This window comes from Rhodotorula toruloides (assembly GCF_000320785.1).
Source record: "Rhodotorula toruloides NP11 unplaced genomic scaffold Scaffold35, whole genome shotgun sequence".
Lineage (NCBI taxonomy): Eukaryota > Fungi > Basidiomycota > Microbotryomycetes > Sporidiobolales > Sporidiobolaceae > Rhodotorula > Rhodotorula toruloides.
The window spans coordinates 167,714-183,711 of NW_015622995.1; the positions used below are offsets into that span (position 1 = coordinate 167,714).

General features: G+C 61.9%; 9 protein-coding genes across 9 annotated transcripts; 6 read left to right on the forward strand and 3 right to left on the reverse strand.

The window, feature by feature from the left end:
• Positions 1 to 344: 344 nt before the first annotated feature.
• RHTO_05700 (uncharacterized protein) lies at positions 345 to 1,251 on the forward strand (the record flags this gene model as incomplete). The annotated part of the gene is made up of 3 exons (XM_016419361.1): positions 345 to 374; positions 530 to 736; positions 793 to 1,251. 3 exons carry the CDS (start codon positions 345 to 347, stop codon positions 1,249 to 1,251), a joined length of 696 nt encoding a protein of 231 aa, XP_016269889.1.
• Positions 1,252 to 1,674: 423 nt separating this feature from the next.
• RHTO_05701 (zinc finger, MYND-type protein) lies at positions 1,675 to 2,531 on the forward strand (the record flags this gene model as incomplete). The annotated part of the gene is made up of 3 exons (XM_016419362.1): positions 1,675 to 1,785; positions 1,845 to 2,040; positions 2,152 to 2,531. 3 exons carry the CDS (start codon positions 1,675 to 1,677, stop codon positions 2,529 to 2,531), a joined length of 687 nt encoding a protein of 228 aa, XP_016269890.1.
• A 313-nt stretch (positions 2,532 to 2,844) lies between these two features.
• RHTO_05702 (uncharacterized protein) lies at positions 2,845 to 3,740 on the forward strand (the record flags this gene model as incomplete). Its single annotated transcript, XM_016419363.1, has 3 exons — positions 2,845 to 2,874; positions 3,036 to 3,201; positions 3,307 to 3,740. 3 exons carry the CDS (start codon positions 2,845 to 2,847, stop codon positions 3,738 to 3,740), a joined length of 630 nt encoding a protein of 209 aa, XP_016269891.1.
• Positions 3,741 to 3,996: 256 nt separating this feature from the next.
• Positions 3,997 to 4,907, forward strand: RHTO_05703 (zinc finger, MYND-type domain containing protein; the record flags this gene model as incomplete). Its single annotated transcript, XM_016419364.1, has 3 exons — positions 3,997 to 4,116; positions 4,195 to 4,404; positions 4,467 to 4,907. The coding sequence occupies 3 exons, from the start codon at positions 3,997 to 3,999 to the stop codon at positions 4,905 to 4,907; spliced, it is 771 nt and encodes a 256-aa protein (XP_016269892.1).
• A 222-nt stretch (positions 4,908 to 5,129) lies between these two features.
• Positions 5,130 to 7,437, reverse strand: RHTO_05704 (uncharacterized protein; the record flags this gene model as incomplete). The annotated part of the gene is made up of 4 exons (XM_016419365.1): positions 5,130 to 6,278; positions 6,341 to 6,583; positions 6,653 to 6,687; positions 7,032 to 7,437. The coding sequence occupies 4 exons, from the start codon at positions 7,435 to 7,437 to the stop codon at positions 5,130 to 5,132; spliced, it is 1,833 nt and encodes a 610-aa protein (XP_016269893.1).
• A 497-nt stretch (positions 7,438 to 7,934) lies between these two features.
• On the reverse strand, positions 7,935 to 11,075 carry RHTO_05705 (dynamin GTPase; the record flags this gene model as incomplete). Its single annotated transcript, XM_016419366.1, has 8 exons — positions 7,935 to 7,955; positions 8,039 to 8,199; positions 8,258 to 8,396; positions 8,475 to 10,131; positions 10,201 to 10,339; positions 10,432 to 10,742; positions 10,832 to 10,870; positions 10,963 to 11,075. The coding sequence occupies 8 exons, from the start codon at positions 11,073 to 11,075 to the stop codon at positions 7,935 to 7,937; spliced, it is 2,580 nt and encodes an 859-aa protein (XP_016269894.1).
• A 521-nt stretch (positions 11,076 to 11,596) lies between these two features.
• Positions 11,597 to 12,967, reverse strand: RHTO_05706 (cytosolic Fe-S cluster assembling factor NBP35; the record flags this gene model as incomplete). Its single annotated transcript, XM_016419367.1, has 5 exons — positions 11,597 to 11,643; positions 11,711 to 12,359; positions 12,469 to 12,702; positions 12,766 to 12,787; positions 12,852 to 12,967. The coding sequence occupies 5 exons, from the start codon at positions 12,965 to 12,967 to the stop codon at positions 11,597 to 11,599; spliced, it is 1,068 nt and encodes a 355-aa protein (XP_016269895.1).
• A 221-nt stretch (positions 12,968 to 13,188) lies between these two features.
• Positions 13,189 to 13,993, forward strand: RHTO_05707 (cyclin-dependent kinase regulatory subunit; the record flags this gene model as incomplete). Its single annotated transcript, XM_016419368.1, has 4 exons — positions 13,189 to 13,264; positions 13,588 to 13,606; positions 13,710 to 13,824; positions 13,931 to 13,993. The coding sequence occupies 4 exons, from the start codon at positions 13,189 to 13,191 to the stop codon at positions 13,991 to 13,993; spliced, it is 273 nt and encodes a 90-aa protein (XP_016269896.1).
• A 571-nt stretch (positions 13,994 to 14,564) lies between these two features.
• RHTO_05708 (cytidine deaminase) lies at positions 14,565 to 15,679 on the forward strand (the record flags this gene model as incomplete). Its single annotated transcript, XM_016419369.1, has 6 exons — positions 14,565 to 14,634; positions 14,691 to 14,798; positions 14,943 to 15,019; positions 15,115 to 15,184; positions 15,304 to 15,420; positions 15,579 to 15,679. 6 exons carry the CDS (start codon positions 14,565 to 14,567, stop codon positions 15,677 to 15,679), a joined length of 543 nt encoding a protein of 180 aa, XP_016269897.1.
• Between the last annotated feature and the right edge of the window lie 319 nt (positions 15,680 to 15,998).

Consider the following 15,998-nt stretch of genomic DNA (forward strand, 5'->3'; position numbering starts at 1 on the left):
TGTCGAGGTGGACAGGCGAGCGTCGGTCTCGCTGCGCGTGTCGCAGATAAACACGCTTCTTGAGTCGTTTTCAGAGAGTCTCACGCGTTGCTCAACTTGGGATAGCAGGCAAGCGGGGAGAACAAGTCGAAGCCTCAGTGGAAGGGAACCGCTTCGCCTCGAACGGCTCACTCGCTGCGCCCAGCTGAACCTCGTTGGGGACTGCAGACACTGGTACGACTGCTCTCGAGGCTTCACTGACCGCGACACCGCTTCCCACGCCCGCGCTCGTCGTCTCGCTGCCTTCATCAGTCCTCGGGGTCGACCAGGTCAAAGAAAGCGACAACAACTTGCGGCGGTTAGCGATGGACACGCAGACGACGGGCAAGTGCTTGGTGTGCGGAGCGGTCACAAGGAGCCGCTGCTCGGCGTGTGCGACGGCAGGAATCGACCTCTTCTTCTGCTCGCCGGAACACCAGAGGCTTGCGAGTCCCGCTCGTCTCCGTTGCGGGCGCAGGGAACCAACTGAGCTGACTAGCTACACTCACAGGTCTGGCCTACGCACAGGAGCTTCTGTGGCCCGAACGCTTGGCCCGTCGTCTTCCCGCGCCTGACCCAGGAGGAAGCGAATCACCTCATTTCCACGCTCGAGACACCCATCGCCCGCTACATAGCTGCCGAAACATGGCTGCAGACACCGGCGGTGGACATGATGAAGCAGCGCTTGGGTCGCCAGAAGACGACGGCCGAGATCGCCGTGAGGTTCTCCTCTCGCTCCCACCGAATGTAGCACTTAATTTTGCCGCGCTACAGGCTGACATTCGCTCGGTGTCCGATGGCGCACCCGCCGACGAAGTCGCAACATCTCCTCAACGGTCGCAGACAATCTTGCTCGTCGCTCGCATGTTCACAGTGACTGATCCCTCGCAGAGCACGACTATCCCACAAGCTGTCCTCGCAACGCTCTGGCAGCTCGTCTTGGCGCTTGATCAATCGCGTCTGATCGTTTCCATTCCAGCGCACTACGAGTTGCGCGAAGCGCGTCTCCTTCACCGGATCGCCTGCTACCAAGCTCTCGAATGCATGGCGCTGTCGAGGCCCTACACATGGCAGCCGGACTCGAGCAGGATGCAGGGCGCCCAGTCCTACCGGCGTCCGTGCTTGCAGGCGCTCAGGGCTTTCGCCATCGAGGCGTTCGACGAGGTCTTTGCGTACAAGCTGATGGTCGAGCTCGAAAAGTCGGCGCCTCAGACCGTCGCCATCAACAGGTGAGGTGCAGGCGCGAGTTTGCTAGAGCTGGGCCGGCGGACTTAGCTGGACATCCGTTCGGAAGGAGCGAGGAGGACTTGCAATGTCAGCGCACGCCTGCTGGCTCACTGACGAGGCTCTACCGCAACAAGAGTGTTACTTGCGAGCTTCTCGTGGCGTCTGCTGCCTTAAAGATTCGAAAATGCCGGCCTCGCCTTGCCTTCGACTCTCGCCCCTCCCCCTCCTCCCGCCCACTCGCTCTCGCAGAAACGGCTTCGGGAGGCGCTATCTTGACTCGAACTTGCTTTAACACCGCTTACTACCGCTTGCAGCTGTACGCTGCGCCCGCCCAACCGCTTGCACGCCCTCCACCGCTTCATCAACTTCGCCTCCTAGACCCGGACAACTCGACGCACAACCCCGCAGACGCTCGCAGGTCCGCGCAATATGGTCGAGGGAGCCTGCTTGGTGTGCGGCAACAGGACGACGAAGCGCTGCACGCGTTGCTTGCACGAGTCTGGCATCGACCTCTTCTGCTCGCCGGAATGCCAGAAGCTCGTGAGTGTCGGCACCTTCCGTGGTGTCACACTCCGCTGACCAGTCTATTGTCCCTACAGGTCTGGCGAGGACACAAGCTCTTCTGCGGCGCTAACGCGTTCCCTCTCGTCTTGCCCTTCCTCACCCCCGCCGAGGCTGAGACCGCCATCGCCAACCTCGACAAGCCGGCCATCCCGATCGATGACAAGGACAAAGAGCGCGACGTGCCCATCTCTCAAGTGGCTCGCTCTGAAGCTATCCAGACGCGAACTCACGGTGCGTTCGGTCCGTGTCCTCAGCCTTGCAAAGGCTGAACCTCGCCTTTATAGGACCACCTCATAATGTTGGGTGAGGGCAAGGGATGTCCTCCGTCACCTGACGGAAGAGACCCATCTGAGACGATCATCGTGCTCGCGCTCGCCGCCAATCGCGTTGATGAGGGACCTTTCAGCGAGGGCTCCTTCCGAGTGGACGTCTTGAATTGGCTCCTCAAACAGCATCAGGATCTTTTCAACAACGCCATACTACCGGCGCATATGCGGAACGCCAACCGCGCTCAGACAACGTTGCTACACGACTTAGTCTGCCTGCTCACGCTCGTGCGCGTCGGTCGTAGCGCGGACGGGGATGTTGCCGAAGCGCAGTTCCAGTCAGTCGCCTCGTGCATGAAGGCTTTGTTCGCCTACACCGCGGCGCATTTCCCATTCTCGGCAGTCCTGGCGCTCGCATCGAGCCTAGGCGGCGAAGATGCGGTCATGCGCTCTTGAGCGCAACAGATTCGTGCCTTCGGAAGCAGCAGGTTGTGGAATACTCACGCGAGTTACGGATCGTGTTTTGCGGTCCAAGCCGACCGACAGTGAGCGGGAGGAGTGAACGCTCGTCTTCCTCTTACATCTTCGGCGCTGGCCTCGCCTCGTCGCCCGCTCAGTCGGCACAGCCTACTGCGTCCCAGATCACACGCACTTGCCGTCGCTCTCCGCGCCTTTCGCTGCTCGCCGCCCTCGCCAACTTGTCATCGTCCTCGTCACTCGCTCAGGGCCCTTTCGCTCGACTCGCCAACGACGGCGCTCAACGGTCGCGATGGACACGCAGACGACGGGAGAATGCATGGTGTGTGGGAGAGAGGCGAAGCACCGGTGCTCGGCGTGCAGAAAAGCGGGAATCGACCTCTTCTTTTGCTCATCCGAACATCAGCGACTCGTGCGTCAGCTTTCATTCCATTCTCTACGAGTAGCACTGAGGACATTGTTAGCTGACCCTTGCCCACGCAGGTGTGGCCAGGCCATCGCATCTTTTGCGGCTCGAACGCCTTTCCCATCATCTTCCCGCTCCTCTCGCCAGTCGAGGCAGAAGAGATCATTGCGTCCTTTCACGTCATGGACCATCCGGCTGCATCAGTAACGCGCTTGGAGATACTCAAGGCGCGGCTTGGGCGGCGTGAGCTGTCAGAGCGCGAGGTCGTTGTGAGTCCCACCGATTCTCCGAAATGACGATCTGCCTGAGCAGTGATTAAACCTCCAGGATCTTATCCACTGGTCTCAGCCGCCAAGACAGAGTCCAACCTCGACACGTCCACGAAGATGTGGCAGACCCTCCTCGTCCATTCTCGCTTCGCCCGCTACACCAGCCCGACCTCGCTTCGCGACGACCTTCTTGGCATTATGGCAAATATTTACTGGACCTTCCAGCCCAAGGGCATCTTTCCAGCCGACCTCCCGTGCGAATTGGACAAGAACGCTGCGGAGACTTTCCACCACCTCCTCTGCCTCAACACGCTCGACGCCCTTCGCGCAGGACGTTCAGTATATCCTGAGGCGGACGTTTACCCTTCGGTCACATTGGCTGATTGCGAGCAGTGCTTAGCGACACTGTTGTTCCATACGAAAGAGAAGCGGCGAGAGGTGTTCGGCACCCTGGCAGTTGTATTGGGGCCACTCATCTCCTTATACGAGTACGAGGCGAAGAGGCCTTTGTAACCTGTAAGCGTTATCTTCGCATGGCCGTCGCCGCTAGTTCCAGTCGAAGAGAGAGAACCAGCGGGTCTTCCTCGAATCGCTCACTCGTCTCGCCAGATTGGGCTTGCTTGCTCCTGGAGACCTTGCTACGAGTGCTGTCGAGGCTCTGCTGACCGCCGCACCGCTTCCCACGCCGTTCTTCGCCAACTCGCCATCTTCATCAGTTCTCGACGAGGGCCGGTTCGTTCGCCACGACAATAGCTTCCGACTCCAAGCGATGGCCTCGCAAGTCACGGGGGAATGCCTGGTGTGCGGGACGGAGACGAAGAACCGCTGCTCAAGGTATTTGAACGCCGACATCGACCTCTTCTTTTGCTCGCCGGATCACCAGAAGCTTGTACGTCAGCTATCGCTCTCCCGGGCCAAATAGCCGTCGAACGAAGTGAGCTGACACACCCCTTGCGGCGCCGCGCAGGTCTGGCCTCTTCACCGCTTTTTCTGCGGTCCCGGCAAGGCGAACCCTTGGGAGTGGCCGCCGCTGTCCCGTGAAGAGGCAGATTACCTCCTCGAACAGCTTCCCATCTCCCTCGATTTGTCAAGGGAGACGCAGGCTTCCGAACCCGACGCTGTCGCGATCCACCACCGTTCGCAGCGAGACATGAAGTACGCTCAACTGCTTCACTCGGTGAGTCTGCCTGCTGCGTCTCGTGTTCGGAGAACGGCTGCTGACACCCTTGCTGCTTGCAGATGCAGAACGATATCCAAAAAGCGACTATTCCTGGTCAGGGCAGAGTCGCCTTCAAGTTGCGCGCCACGGAATTCCTCTACAAGAAGCGTCGGTATCCGACCAACAACGCCTTGATGACCGACCTCTCCCCGCTGACCTTCTTCTCCCACATTGCCCACTTGCTGCACGTGTGTGAGAGGCAGAGGCCCTGGCTACCAGCTTACCTCCACCGCCTTTCGGTCGTCGCACTTCTCGAGTTCGAGATGTGCCGGACGGACGACAAAGCGCATCTCATGTCTCTTGCACAGTACTGGCAAGCGCCAAGCGATGCGCTTATCGCCTTCGTTCGGCAACACATCGTCCCGTCAGAACCAACTCTCGCGCGGACTCTTCTCAGCTTTCACCAGGAGGTCCAGGAGGCCGTGTCGCTCAATATTGTTGGGAAGCTAGCAACCCTGTAGGCTCCGCATAGCTCCGTGCGGCAGGTCCACACGTTCACTGTCGGACTTCACGGCCTGCGCGAGCTCCTGAACCGGCGAAATCGGGGTATCGGTTGCAACGCAGGCGCACATAATAACGAGGTAAAGAAACAGGCAGGGCGAGCGAAAGACGAAGAGAGAACCGACAGTCGAAACAAACGAGGGAGACGGAAGGGGTATCATCGCGGGCGCCACCATCGCCGCTCAGTGCATCCCGCCATAGACGCCCGCATCGTCCTCGTCAAACTGGTCGAGCCCGCCATTCCTGACGCTCAACCTCCGCTCACGCTTGACGCTCGCTCCGTCATCCGCAAACTCTTCTCCGTCGCTCCACCTCCCAACAACGCCGCTTTGTTCAACCCCGCGATCCGCCGAGCCCTTGCGCGCACCAAACGCATCGAGCGACTCTTCGCGCACGTGTCCAGCCGCAGAGTGCGAGAAGAACGTCTGCTGGACGTTGTGGTTGACGGGCGTGCCGGACCTGCTCAGTTCCGCTCCGGCCTGACGAGCGCGGTCGAACGTCGGGTTCGAAGGCGAGTACGGCTCGTCGTCTTCGTGCACGAGCGAGAGAGGGCGTTCGTCGTAGGCGCTCGTGCCGGGTCCGCCGTGGCCGTGCGAAGATCCGCCCGGGCGAAGAGCAGCAGGGAGGAAGCTGCCCGCCTGCGCGCCGTCCGACATCTGCGAGTACGCCGAAGCTTGCGAGTTGTTGCGCGAGAGGTCGGCGCCTGGTCCTGCGCGAGACCCATGCCAAGGACCGGCAGAGGCGGTCGAAAGCGAGCGGTCGAGTCCACCAGCCGCAACGGGGTACGGCGCGAGTCCGCCCATTCCTGCCGGGTGAGGGATGGCGCCGTACGGTCCTGCGCCGCCCGTCGCTCCGTACAGGTCGATTGCGCCCGATCCGCCGTAGCCGGTGTGGTACGAAGGCGGAGGGGGCGAAGGCATGCCGGGGACGACTTGTCCAGGCTGGAAGGACGGCATCATCCCTTGTTGCTGCTGCTGGGCCTGCTGGTGCTGGTAGTGGTGCTGGATCATCGTCGGCGGACGAGGTGCGTTGAGGGTGTTGCCGCGCGCGAGACCGGGCAAGGCAGCAGCCGTGCCAGTCGACGACATGAGCGTACCCGACCGAGCGAGCGCGCCGTTGGCCATCATGTCGTGCATCGAGTACTCGCTCATCTGAGGCGAGTGACCGCCGTTGATCGAGCCCGGCCCGCCGCCGTTCGTCGTGACGTTGCGGTACGAGTTGAGCGACTGAGAGCCGTAGTGCTCGTCGACATCGTCGAGCATGACGCTCGCGCGGCGAAACTCGTCGCGGTCGAAAGGCGAGACCTGGTCGTCGTCGTCGCGGGTGAACTTCTGCGGACGGTGAGCGACTCAGTCAGCTCGGTTCGGGGCTTTTGACAGGTCACGTCACGCACCTTCTTGAAGAGCCAGACGACAGCGCAGGCAAGCACCGCAACACCTGCAAGCGCACCAACGACGATCCCGACAACCGCGCCAGTCGAGACGCCCGTCCCGCTCTGCGCGGCATTGCTAGCGGGGCGAGAAACAGTCGCTGCGGATGCGGACGAGCTGAGCGTGCTGGACGAGGCGGGGACGACGACGACGGTCGTGAAGGCGCTGGCGGAAGAGAGGGAGAGGACGGAGGAGGACGAGGCGGCCTGCAGGGCGAGGGCGACGTCAACGACTAGGTTTCTCGCTGATCAGGTTACAGTAGATCGCGAACTCACGGTGGTCGTGGTCGTCGAACTTGTCGTTGCAGAAGCTGTGAGGAAGGGCGAGAGGAACGAAATCAGCAAGTTTGCTCGCCGACTGTCTGGACAGCCTGCGCCAGTCTTCACTGCTCCTCAAGTGATGATACGAATCGCCCCATTCTCCTTGCGAGCCACCAGTCCCGCCTATCCAGCTTCTCGAGCCGCACGACACGCCAAGACGCGCGGCAATCGCGGTCAAAGGACTGGATGTTTGTCGAGCTGGCCCGGTCCACGCAGCACTCCTGACTCCATACGCGGCCTCTAATGTACTCGCACAGTCTGTCCAGCCGCAGCGAGTCCACACACAGCCCCGCGGAGCGAGAGGACGTGAGCGACCACCTCGAAGTCAACTCACTGGACGAGGTATCTGCAGCCTGCGTCGTCGTCGAGCTGGCTGCGGTCGTAGTCGTAGTCGATTGCTGTACGGGTTCAGTCGTAGTAGACGAAGGGACAGGCGCGGCAGAGGTCGTAGTCGAGTGCGTGACCTCCTGCAAGGTCGTCGAGGACGAGGGAGGAGGTGCGGCGGAGGTCTGCTGCGTCGGCGGCGCTGCTGCGCTCGTCGTAGTCTGCTGCACGGGTGCACTCGTCCCCTGCGCGGCACTCGTCTGCCCGCCCGCCGTGTCCCTCGTCGCCGCCGCCTCGCTCGACACTCCGCCAACAATGGACTCTGCGACGCCCGCCAACGCGCCGCCCAGGTCCCCGCCCGTCTGGCGCTGTCGACGAAGCAAGTCGTGGTGCGCCTGCTGTCCTGCGTGCGCCATCGTGCGAGGCGGGGTGCGTGCAAGCGAGGGACTGAGCGGGGAGACGAGTGTTTGGCGAGCTGGCAAAGGGCGACGGGCGCGTCGCGGAAGTTGCAGAGGGTGTGGGTGGGTGTAACGAGTGTGTGCGAGTTGGACTGTGTCGCTTTCCAGCAGCAACACGCGAGCGAGCGAGGGAAGCGGAGCGAGAAGAACCGTTGGCGGGCGAGGAGCTCACATCGACTCGCACGTTCTCGCTAACTGTGAGGCTGGCACGACTCGTGTGTGTGTTGCAGAGACAGCTGTGCAAGCGAGCGACCGAGAGAGAGACGGGGAGTGACGAAAGGAACTGCACAGGCTGAGCGTGGATGCGATACGAGTCTACATGGGGCAAAAGCGCGAGAAGGAACAGCGGGGAAAGCATGGCATTCGATAGAGAGGCGTTGTATGTGCGCGGCGGGGCGAAAGAACGAAGAGGCGAGAGCGGAAGAGCGTCCGTGGGAGAGGAAGGTGCGGTGCGTCTAGAGGACTTCCGAGAGGGTCTGCAACCGAGGACGGTGCAATCATGTCAGTACGCCCAACCCAGCCCGCGTACCGGCAAACGAGGACCGCCCCCGGGACGCACCTGGAACGCCTCCCTGTACGCCTGCAGCAAGTTCTTGATCCTCGTCCGCTCGGCCACAAGCGCCTCGTCCTCGTGCAACAACTCGTCAAACATCGTGTCCTTGTACAGGCTCGCGACGAGTCTGTTCTGGATCGACTCGCGCGAGAAGTTGACGAGGAGGTCTGCGCCGAAACAAGCGTGTCAGCGAGGGTAGTGAGGGCGAGAGCGGCGGGGACGCACGCATGATGGCCTTGGGCACAAGGTCCTGAATCGTCTGTCGCACGATCGAGAAGTAACTCGCGATCAAGGCGCGGATCAGGTTCGTCTCGAGCTCCTCACGCTCCGTCAGCGCCAATTCGCCTGTCGCCGTCATCGGGGCCTGCACGTCATACAACAACGAGAGCTAGCTTCATCAGCGTGTCATCCGGGATGAAGCTCGGGTATTGTAGCGACGCACCGGCTCGAGGTGCTTCTCCAAGCTCTTCATCTCGAATGCCGCCGCATTCCCCTCCAAACCCTTGCGCCCACTAAGCGGGTTGTGCTCGCCGAACGCGCCGTTGCCCGCTCCCGCTACCGCCGCCGCCGCCGCCCGACTCGAGCTCGACAGGTGCGACGAAGTGAGGTCGCCTCCGGGCCCGATCCCGGCTGGGTTGCCGCCGAAGAAGTAGTTCAGGAACGACTCTTTCGCAGAGGCGTGGCGGTCGTGTGTCGCGTAGGCCGAGGAAGACATGGCGGTGCTGCTGTTGCCGGGCGAGCCGGAGAGCGCAGAGGTCGAGTTTGAGAGGTGGTTCGGATACCGCGACGCAGCCTGGTTCTGCGACGCCTGCTGGTGATTCGGCTGGCCGGCGAACGAGGGACCGTTGCGCGTGCGGTCGTGAACGGTCGACGACGTCGAGCGGTGCCTGTCGTGTCCGTGCTGTTGTCGCCCCGCAGACGAGTTGCCGTTCGGGACGAGGTACCCCTGCGTACCCGCCGCGTCGTCCTCCTCCTCCGGCCCGCTCGCCCCATCCTCAGACGACGACCCCGCGCGGCCATCGGCATCAACACCGCCCTTCTTCGCGTCCGCCTGCTGCAACAACCGCTTCTCCCTGCTCACCCTCGCCGACTCTTGCGCCGCAACCGCCGAGCCCTTGACGAAGTCCGGGTGGTTCGTGTTGATGTACGCGGCCTGGATCGAGATGAGCGACTGGACGTACTCGGACGTCGGGCCGAGTCGTTCGCGCAACAACTCGGAGACGACCTCGATGAGCTGAGCGTGCAGGCGCGGGTAGCGCTGCAACTCGACCGAGGTGCAGTTGTGGCAGATCTTCATCAGCTCCTCGTAGACGAGTTCGACGCATCGCAGGCTCGGCGGCTCGAGGAGCTTGATCTGCGGTTTGACGAGGAGGTCGAACGCGACTTCGGGTACGAACAGGCTCGGGCGAGGACCGGTCGAGTTGCGGATCGCGGTGCGGATGTCGGCTGTCGTCAGGTTCTGCGTCGGGTTGATCGACTCGAGAGCGTGCCCAAAGACGTCGTTGAAGATGTAGTAGATCCGCGCGCCGCCGCACAGCTCTTTCGTCGAAATCTCGAACGTCGTGCCGTCGATCGAGGCGACAAAGTCGCGCACAAACTGCGTCATGAGGCGGAGGATGAGCGAGCCGCGGTTCGCGCCGTCCGACAAGAACGCGCTGTCGCCGAACGCGTTGAGCTCCTGCTGCGTCTGTCCCATGAGCGTGTTGAGCCGCGCCTTCATGTCCGGAAGCTTGTCGCGGATGTGGTTCATCAAGACCTGGTTGAGCGTCTTGGCGAGGAACTTTGTCCCGCAGCGGTGCGCAATGTTGCGGTACCCCGGGTGGTTCCGGAAGAACTCTTCCTCGGTACGGATCTGCTCGTCCATAGGCTTGCCGGCGTTGATGTCCTGCTGGCTCCGGCCGACGACGCCGATGAAGCCGAGCTTGAGGGGGTACACCCGGCCGGTGAGGATGTCGAGCGCGTTCGTTCCGGCGTCCATCAGGTCGAGCTTCGTGAGGACACCGATCGTGCGGCGGCCCTGAGGGTCGACCGCCCGCGCGAGCTTGAGCGACTCCGAATTGGCGAGGTCGACGTTCGCAGGCGAGATGGCGAGGATGACGCTGCGTTCGCACCACATTTTCCCATCAGCACCACTCGCTCGCGAGACGCTGGGAGGAACGGGCGCGCACCAGTTGGGCTTGGAGACATAGTCGAGCACGAGGTTTCGGATCTGGCGCTCAATATCGGTCGGTTGGTCTCCGACGGGAATCTTGGTCAGGCCGGGCAAGTCGACGAGCGTGAGGTTGAGGACGTTGGGCGAGTATATTTCTGTGCGTGCGCAAGACCAACTCGGTCAGCATTCAGCGGTAGAAACGCGAGCTCTTCGGGGCAGACAAGATCAAGGATCCCACGAAACGCACTCAGGTGAATAGGCAACCTCGAGATTCCCTTATTCCCACCCGCAACCCTCAGCGTCTCATTCTCAATCTCCTTCCTGATCTCTCCGAAATCGTAGAACCGCTTGTCGATGTGCAAGAACTCGCCGTATTCTTGTGGTGCGCCTGAGGAGGCCGCCGAGGAGGGGAGGGTGAAGTTTGGGTTGGCTGAGGAGGGTTCGGAGGAAGAGGAGGGCTGGGAAGAGAGAGGGGCGGGAGTGTGGACGAGTTGGAGGACCAGAGGGCGGCGGGTGACGATGCCTTGTCCGCGCGGGAGGAAGTCGCGCCCGACGATGCTGTGCACAGAAGTTCATCGCAAACATGTCAGCCATGGTCCAGCAAGACCAGCCATTCGGACAAGCAACGAAAGACCCGCGGAACTCACGTCTCGAGGACCGACGACTTTCCCGCACTCTGCGAGCCGCTGCGCACGCGAGTTCACCCGCAATCAGGTCAGTACACCCACTCCACCCGGTTCGGGCCCTCGGCTCGCCTGTAGAGAGCAACGGAACGCACACGACGACAATCTGGGGCAAGTCGACCGTCTCGCCTCCGATGGCGCTGAACGTGTCCTGCAGCGAGTTCATCGTCTTGATGAGGTCGCTTCGGGAGTTGCCTTCGGCTGCCATCCTGCGCCGGTGCGAGTGCGAGTGCGGTGTGAAGGTGAGGGACGAGGAGGGGGCCGAGTGGAGCGTTTCGAGCGCGGGAAAGGCGGGTTGGACGGTGTGGGTGGGTTGTGGGAGTGTGTCGAGCTGTGCAGGAGCCTCGGTGAGCCTGTCAGCGAGGTCGAAGCGTGTGGTCAAGTCCTCACCCTTGGACGACGACCACAGCCGGCAAGGAGGTCACTCTCCTCGCTCGCACCAGGACTGGCTGGGACTGGCTTTGCAGTGTTCTAACGAGTCTTGCTGAGCTTACTACGCTGTCCAGCTCGCACCGGAAGAGGTCAACTCGCACACCTCGAAACTCGCGTCGTCATGGCCAAGTCGCAGCAAAGAAGAGCGAAGTCAACGAGAGATACAATTGCGCCGTGTGGCGTCTATGAGCGTACGGTGTACAACAACCTGGGCGGACAGCGAATAGCGATGCGAGAGATGCAGGGTGGATGCGAGTGAGTGAAGAGCGCGAGGACGAGGAGGACGGAGGAGGGCGTCTAGGCGAGCACGGTCGCAGACTTGGCGTGTAGCTTCTCCTTGATGCCTGTGACGAGGCAATGGCGATTGGCGTCAGCTGCGGAACTCGACAAAGAGATAGCGCGCGTACTCACGCTGGACGATCCGCCTGTACGCAACGCTGGCCGGACTCTCCGGGTACTCCTCCAAGAAGCTCTGCCCGTAGTCGCCGCTCTTCCCGATCCTTGGGTCGAGGGGTACCTGCCCAAGCACCTCGATCCCCCATTCGCGCGCCAACTCGTCCGCCCCTCCGGTCGAAGGCACGAAAATATCGCTCTCCCCTCCACACGAGGGGCACACGAACCCGCTCATGTTCTCGACGACACCGAGTACGGGAACGCCCACTTTTCGACAAAAGTCGAGTTCCTTCCGCACGTCTTGCAGCGCGACTTCCTGCGGCGTCGTGACGATCACTGCGCCGTCTACTCCGCCTGCCGCAGCGAGGTACTGCACGACACTGAGGTGTTCGTCGCTCGTACCAGGCGGCGTGTCGATGACGAGGTTCTCGAGGTGTCCCCAGTCGACGTCCTTGAGGAACTGCTTGATCAGGCCGTTCTTCTTCGGTCCGCGCCAGATCACGGCGCTGTCTGGCGAGGGGAGGAGGAACCCGATCGAGACGAGCGAGAGGGACGAGGTGATGCTGAGAGGGAGGATGCCGGCCGAGGTCGAGTGCATCCGCTGGCCTTGCATGCCGAAGAGGAGCGGGAGTGACGGACCGCAAATGTCGACGTCCATCAGGCCGGTCTGCGCGCGCACGTGTGCGTCAGCGAGCGATGTCCGATACTTTCGAGCGAGCCCGGCGAGAACCGTCCCGCCAGTCTTCGCAGTGAAAACATCACCCCCGCGGACTCACGTCATTCTCCCCCTCCTCACCCTCGCTCAACGCCCACCCAAGCATCGCACTAACCGTACTCTTCCCCACCCCTCCCTTCCCACTCAACACCAGCACCTTGTGCTTGACATCTTTCAGTCGCTCACGGACGATGGCGAGGTCGGGGTCGGGACCTTTGGGAGCGGTGGAGCAAGCTTCTTGGTTCGGACAGCCTGCGCAACCGGGAGCGAGACCGGCTTGTGTGGATTCGGTGCCCTGCGCGAGACGGTGAGCGAGGTTAGTCAGCGAACGAGGAGGAAAGAGTCGGCGAGAACGCACGGGACAGTGTTCGGGTGCGTTCCTGCGTCCAGCGCGAGTGTCAGTCGTCGCATCACGCGAGTCAGAATACCCGCAAACGAGCGCACTCGGGAATGTTGGACGGCAAAAGAGTCGCGACTGCCTGAGCCTTTGCGGTGTCTGTCGCTCCTCGCGCGTCGGGGGTTGGACAGGCTGGGGGTAGTTGGACTGCTGCGACGGCCATGCTGGGGTAGTCAGGCGGTCCCAAGAGCGTGTGAGAGCGGGAGAGCTGGATGTGGCGGAGCGAGAGAGGCGAGCGGACGGGTTGGGAGAGGACAACGGCGACGACTCGCTCAGGTTCGCTTGCTGGCTCGCAGATAGACCCCACTAACTGCTAGGAACTGTCTGGCCCCCGACTCGCCCGCTCAAACGGCCTCGACAGCTCGCCTCACTCGTTCGCCAGCTATGCCAGCCGCCGAAGACCGACGGAGGGCGGTGGAAAAGTACCAGCAGGATATTTGGTACAGTGCGAGGTACTCTGGTGCGTACGACTGGTCTCTACGTTGTGTGGAGGGAAGGACGGGAAATGTTGAGGGATTCGAGGGTCGAGGGGGAGATGGACGGTCGAGTGGGCTGCGGGGAGGGTTGCGGTGGATTCAGGGGCTTCTTGATGGCTTGAAGGAGCTCTGCACGTGTGCTCAGCTGCCCAAGAGCTTGCGACCGCGGCACACGACTCGCCTTCACCTCCTCGAGGCGGTGCAGGGCTGTCGATGAACGCTTGCGCTCGAACGCACGGCTGAGGTAACGTATTGACCTGCTCATGGAGTTTTTGTGCTGACACCCGTCACCCTGGCCGACCCGCAGACGACGAGTTCGAGTACCGGTGCGTCCCTCGCTCTCGCCGCTCGCAGCTTTCGACTTTCTTCAAGTCGCTGCTTGCGTGCCGTGACTGTACTCGGGACACTTACTCGGGCTCTTACGGACAGTCACGTCATCCTCCCGAAAGCGCTCGTCAAGTACCTCCCCAAGGACCGCCTCGCCGAGGAAGACGAGTGGCGCAGTTTGGGCGTGCAGCAGAGTCCGGGGTGGTGGCACTACGAGGTGGGTCCGCGCGATGTCTCTTAACTACTCGAGACGTTGATGTTGGCGCGTCTCGAGCATGTAACTGGTTGTTCGCGTTCTCACACTCGGTTTCCTGTAAACGCAGCGACACGCGCCCGAACCGCACATCATGCTCTTCAAGCGCGCCAAGGACAAGAACGGCAACTGACCCTTCTCCTGATACCGCCGTCTCTCGCTCTCCCGCCTCTCAGATCGCCCAAAATCCCTCGCGCACTCGCAACCTATCTCCCAGCCTTCGTTCGACACTCTCGCAGACACTCGCAACGCACTACTCTATTGCCTCGCATCGTCGATATCCCTGTCCTCGCACCAGCAACCCCTTCGCAAACGCAACCCTTCTCTAGCTTCGCCTTTCACCTTCGTTCGCCCTCGTCTTGGTTCTGTTCCTTCACACTTCTTGGTCTCGTCGTCTTGCAGTTCTCTGTGCATGCATTTCGTTTGCCTACCTTTGGGTGCAGGAGACGGCTTGTTGAGCGGGTTGGCGAGTTTCCGAGTCGCTGCTTCACCTCGCTCTCATTCTTTTCGCTTCAATTCTGCGGTGCTGCTCAATGATTTCTGTGTAGTCGTGCTGGACCGCAGAGAAGCGCCTACGAAGCGTCGCCATCGACTCGGCCGACCCGCTCGTCCTCGCTCGCTGCTTGCACCTCGTCCACGCGCTCTCGCTCGCTCAAAGCCGCTAGACTCGAGCTTACAGACTCAACAGAGCTGCACTAGCCGCGATGGTCGTCTACACTCCTCTCCCGCTGTCCCCCTCGAACCGCAAAACCCTCATCAGCTCCGCCCTCTCCGGTGCGTCTTCTCCTCCTCTCCCTCCCCATTCACTGGCTGACGGTGGAGACCAACAGCACGAGACGGCTCGTACTCGCCCTACTCGAACTTTAGGGTCGGAGCGTGCTTGTTGACGGACGAGGGGGAGTTTGTGAGCGGTGCGAATGTCGAGTGTGCGAGTTACGGTGCGTTGCAGCGAGTGTTTTCCTTCGCTCTCTGGTTCTCGGTGGAGGCTGGAGGAGCGCTCACTGGAGAGGGGGACTTTGAATCGTCCCTCGGCCCTCCCTGCGACTTCCCGCTGACTTCCTCTCCTCCCACTGACTTCGCAGGAGGAGCCATCTGCGCCGAGCGAACAGCCATCGTCAAGGGCGTCTCTGAGGGCAAGCGCCGATTTGTCGCTCTGGCCGTGACTTCGTTGAGTCTCCCTTCGCGCCCTGCTTCAGTTTGCTCTCCGTGTCGAGAGATCCGGACTGATTGGGGTTTGGGGGCGGCGACTCGCAGCGACGTCAACGGAATGGTCTCGCCGTGTGGGATTTGCAGGCAGGTCTTGAGGGAGTTTTGTCCGCTCGAGGTGCGTCGCTCAATCGTTCGTCCGGCTGGCGGCTTGCGCGGGAGTCTATCCACCGCTGGCTTCGCGCAGTCGCCTTCGTCGGCAGCAGAACGAGCTACTGACGTGCGCGTTTTGGGCAGATGCCAGTCCTCCTCATCCCCTCCTCTTACGTCGAAGGCAAGACCCCGACCAAGACCGCGACCGAGGCGGAGGGCGCAGACACGGAGGATACGGTCGTCGAGACAACCATGGGGGAGGTGCGCTTGCCGTCTTCCTGCTCTAAGCGGTCGGCGGAGCTGACGAGGCCTTCCCCTCGCTCTCTCGCTCACCTCGACTCGCTCGTCCGCCTTTCGCTACTCCTGCCTCTCACCCGCCCTTCCTCGCCTCGCAACCCTCGCTTTGATTCGTCACGCAGCTCCTCCCGCTCTCGTTCGGACCGGAAGACTTGCGGAAACCGCGGCCGGGTGCGGGAGAGGGGAAGGCGTGATGAGGGTGAGGACGGCCGGAGGGCTGTAGGTTATGTGACGGACCGGCGGTGTACCAGTGAAAGGCGTGAGCCGCTCTCGCTGTAAAGGCTTTGGGGCGGACACGGAACTGAGCTATTCTTTCCTCCGCAGATTCGCATTTCCTGTCTCCTCTCCGCTTCTTTCGTTCCCCGAGGAGCTTCTCTCGTCCCACAGCTTAAGTGAGCTGCGCAGCAGCAGATGGCGGTTCACGAGGAGGACGACTCTAGCCGAGAGGTTCGGGTCGCGCTCGTCTCCGACCAGGCTCTCGCTCTACCGGGTCATTCCGCCGCTGCTTTTCCGCTACGCTTTCGTCATCTTTTGCTCATACT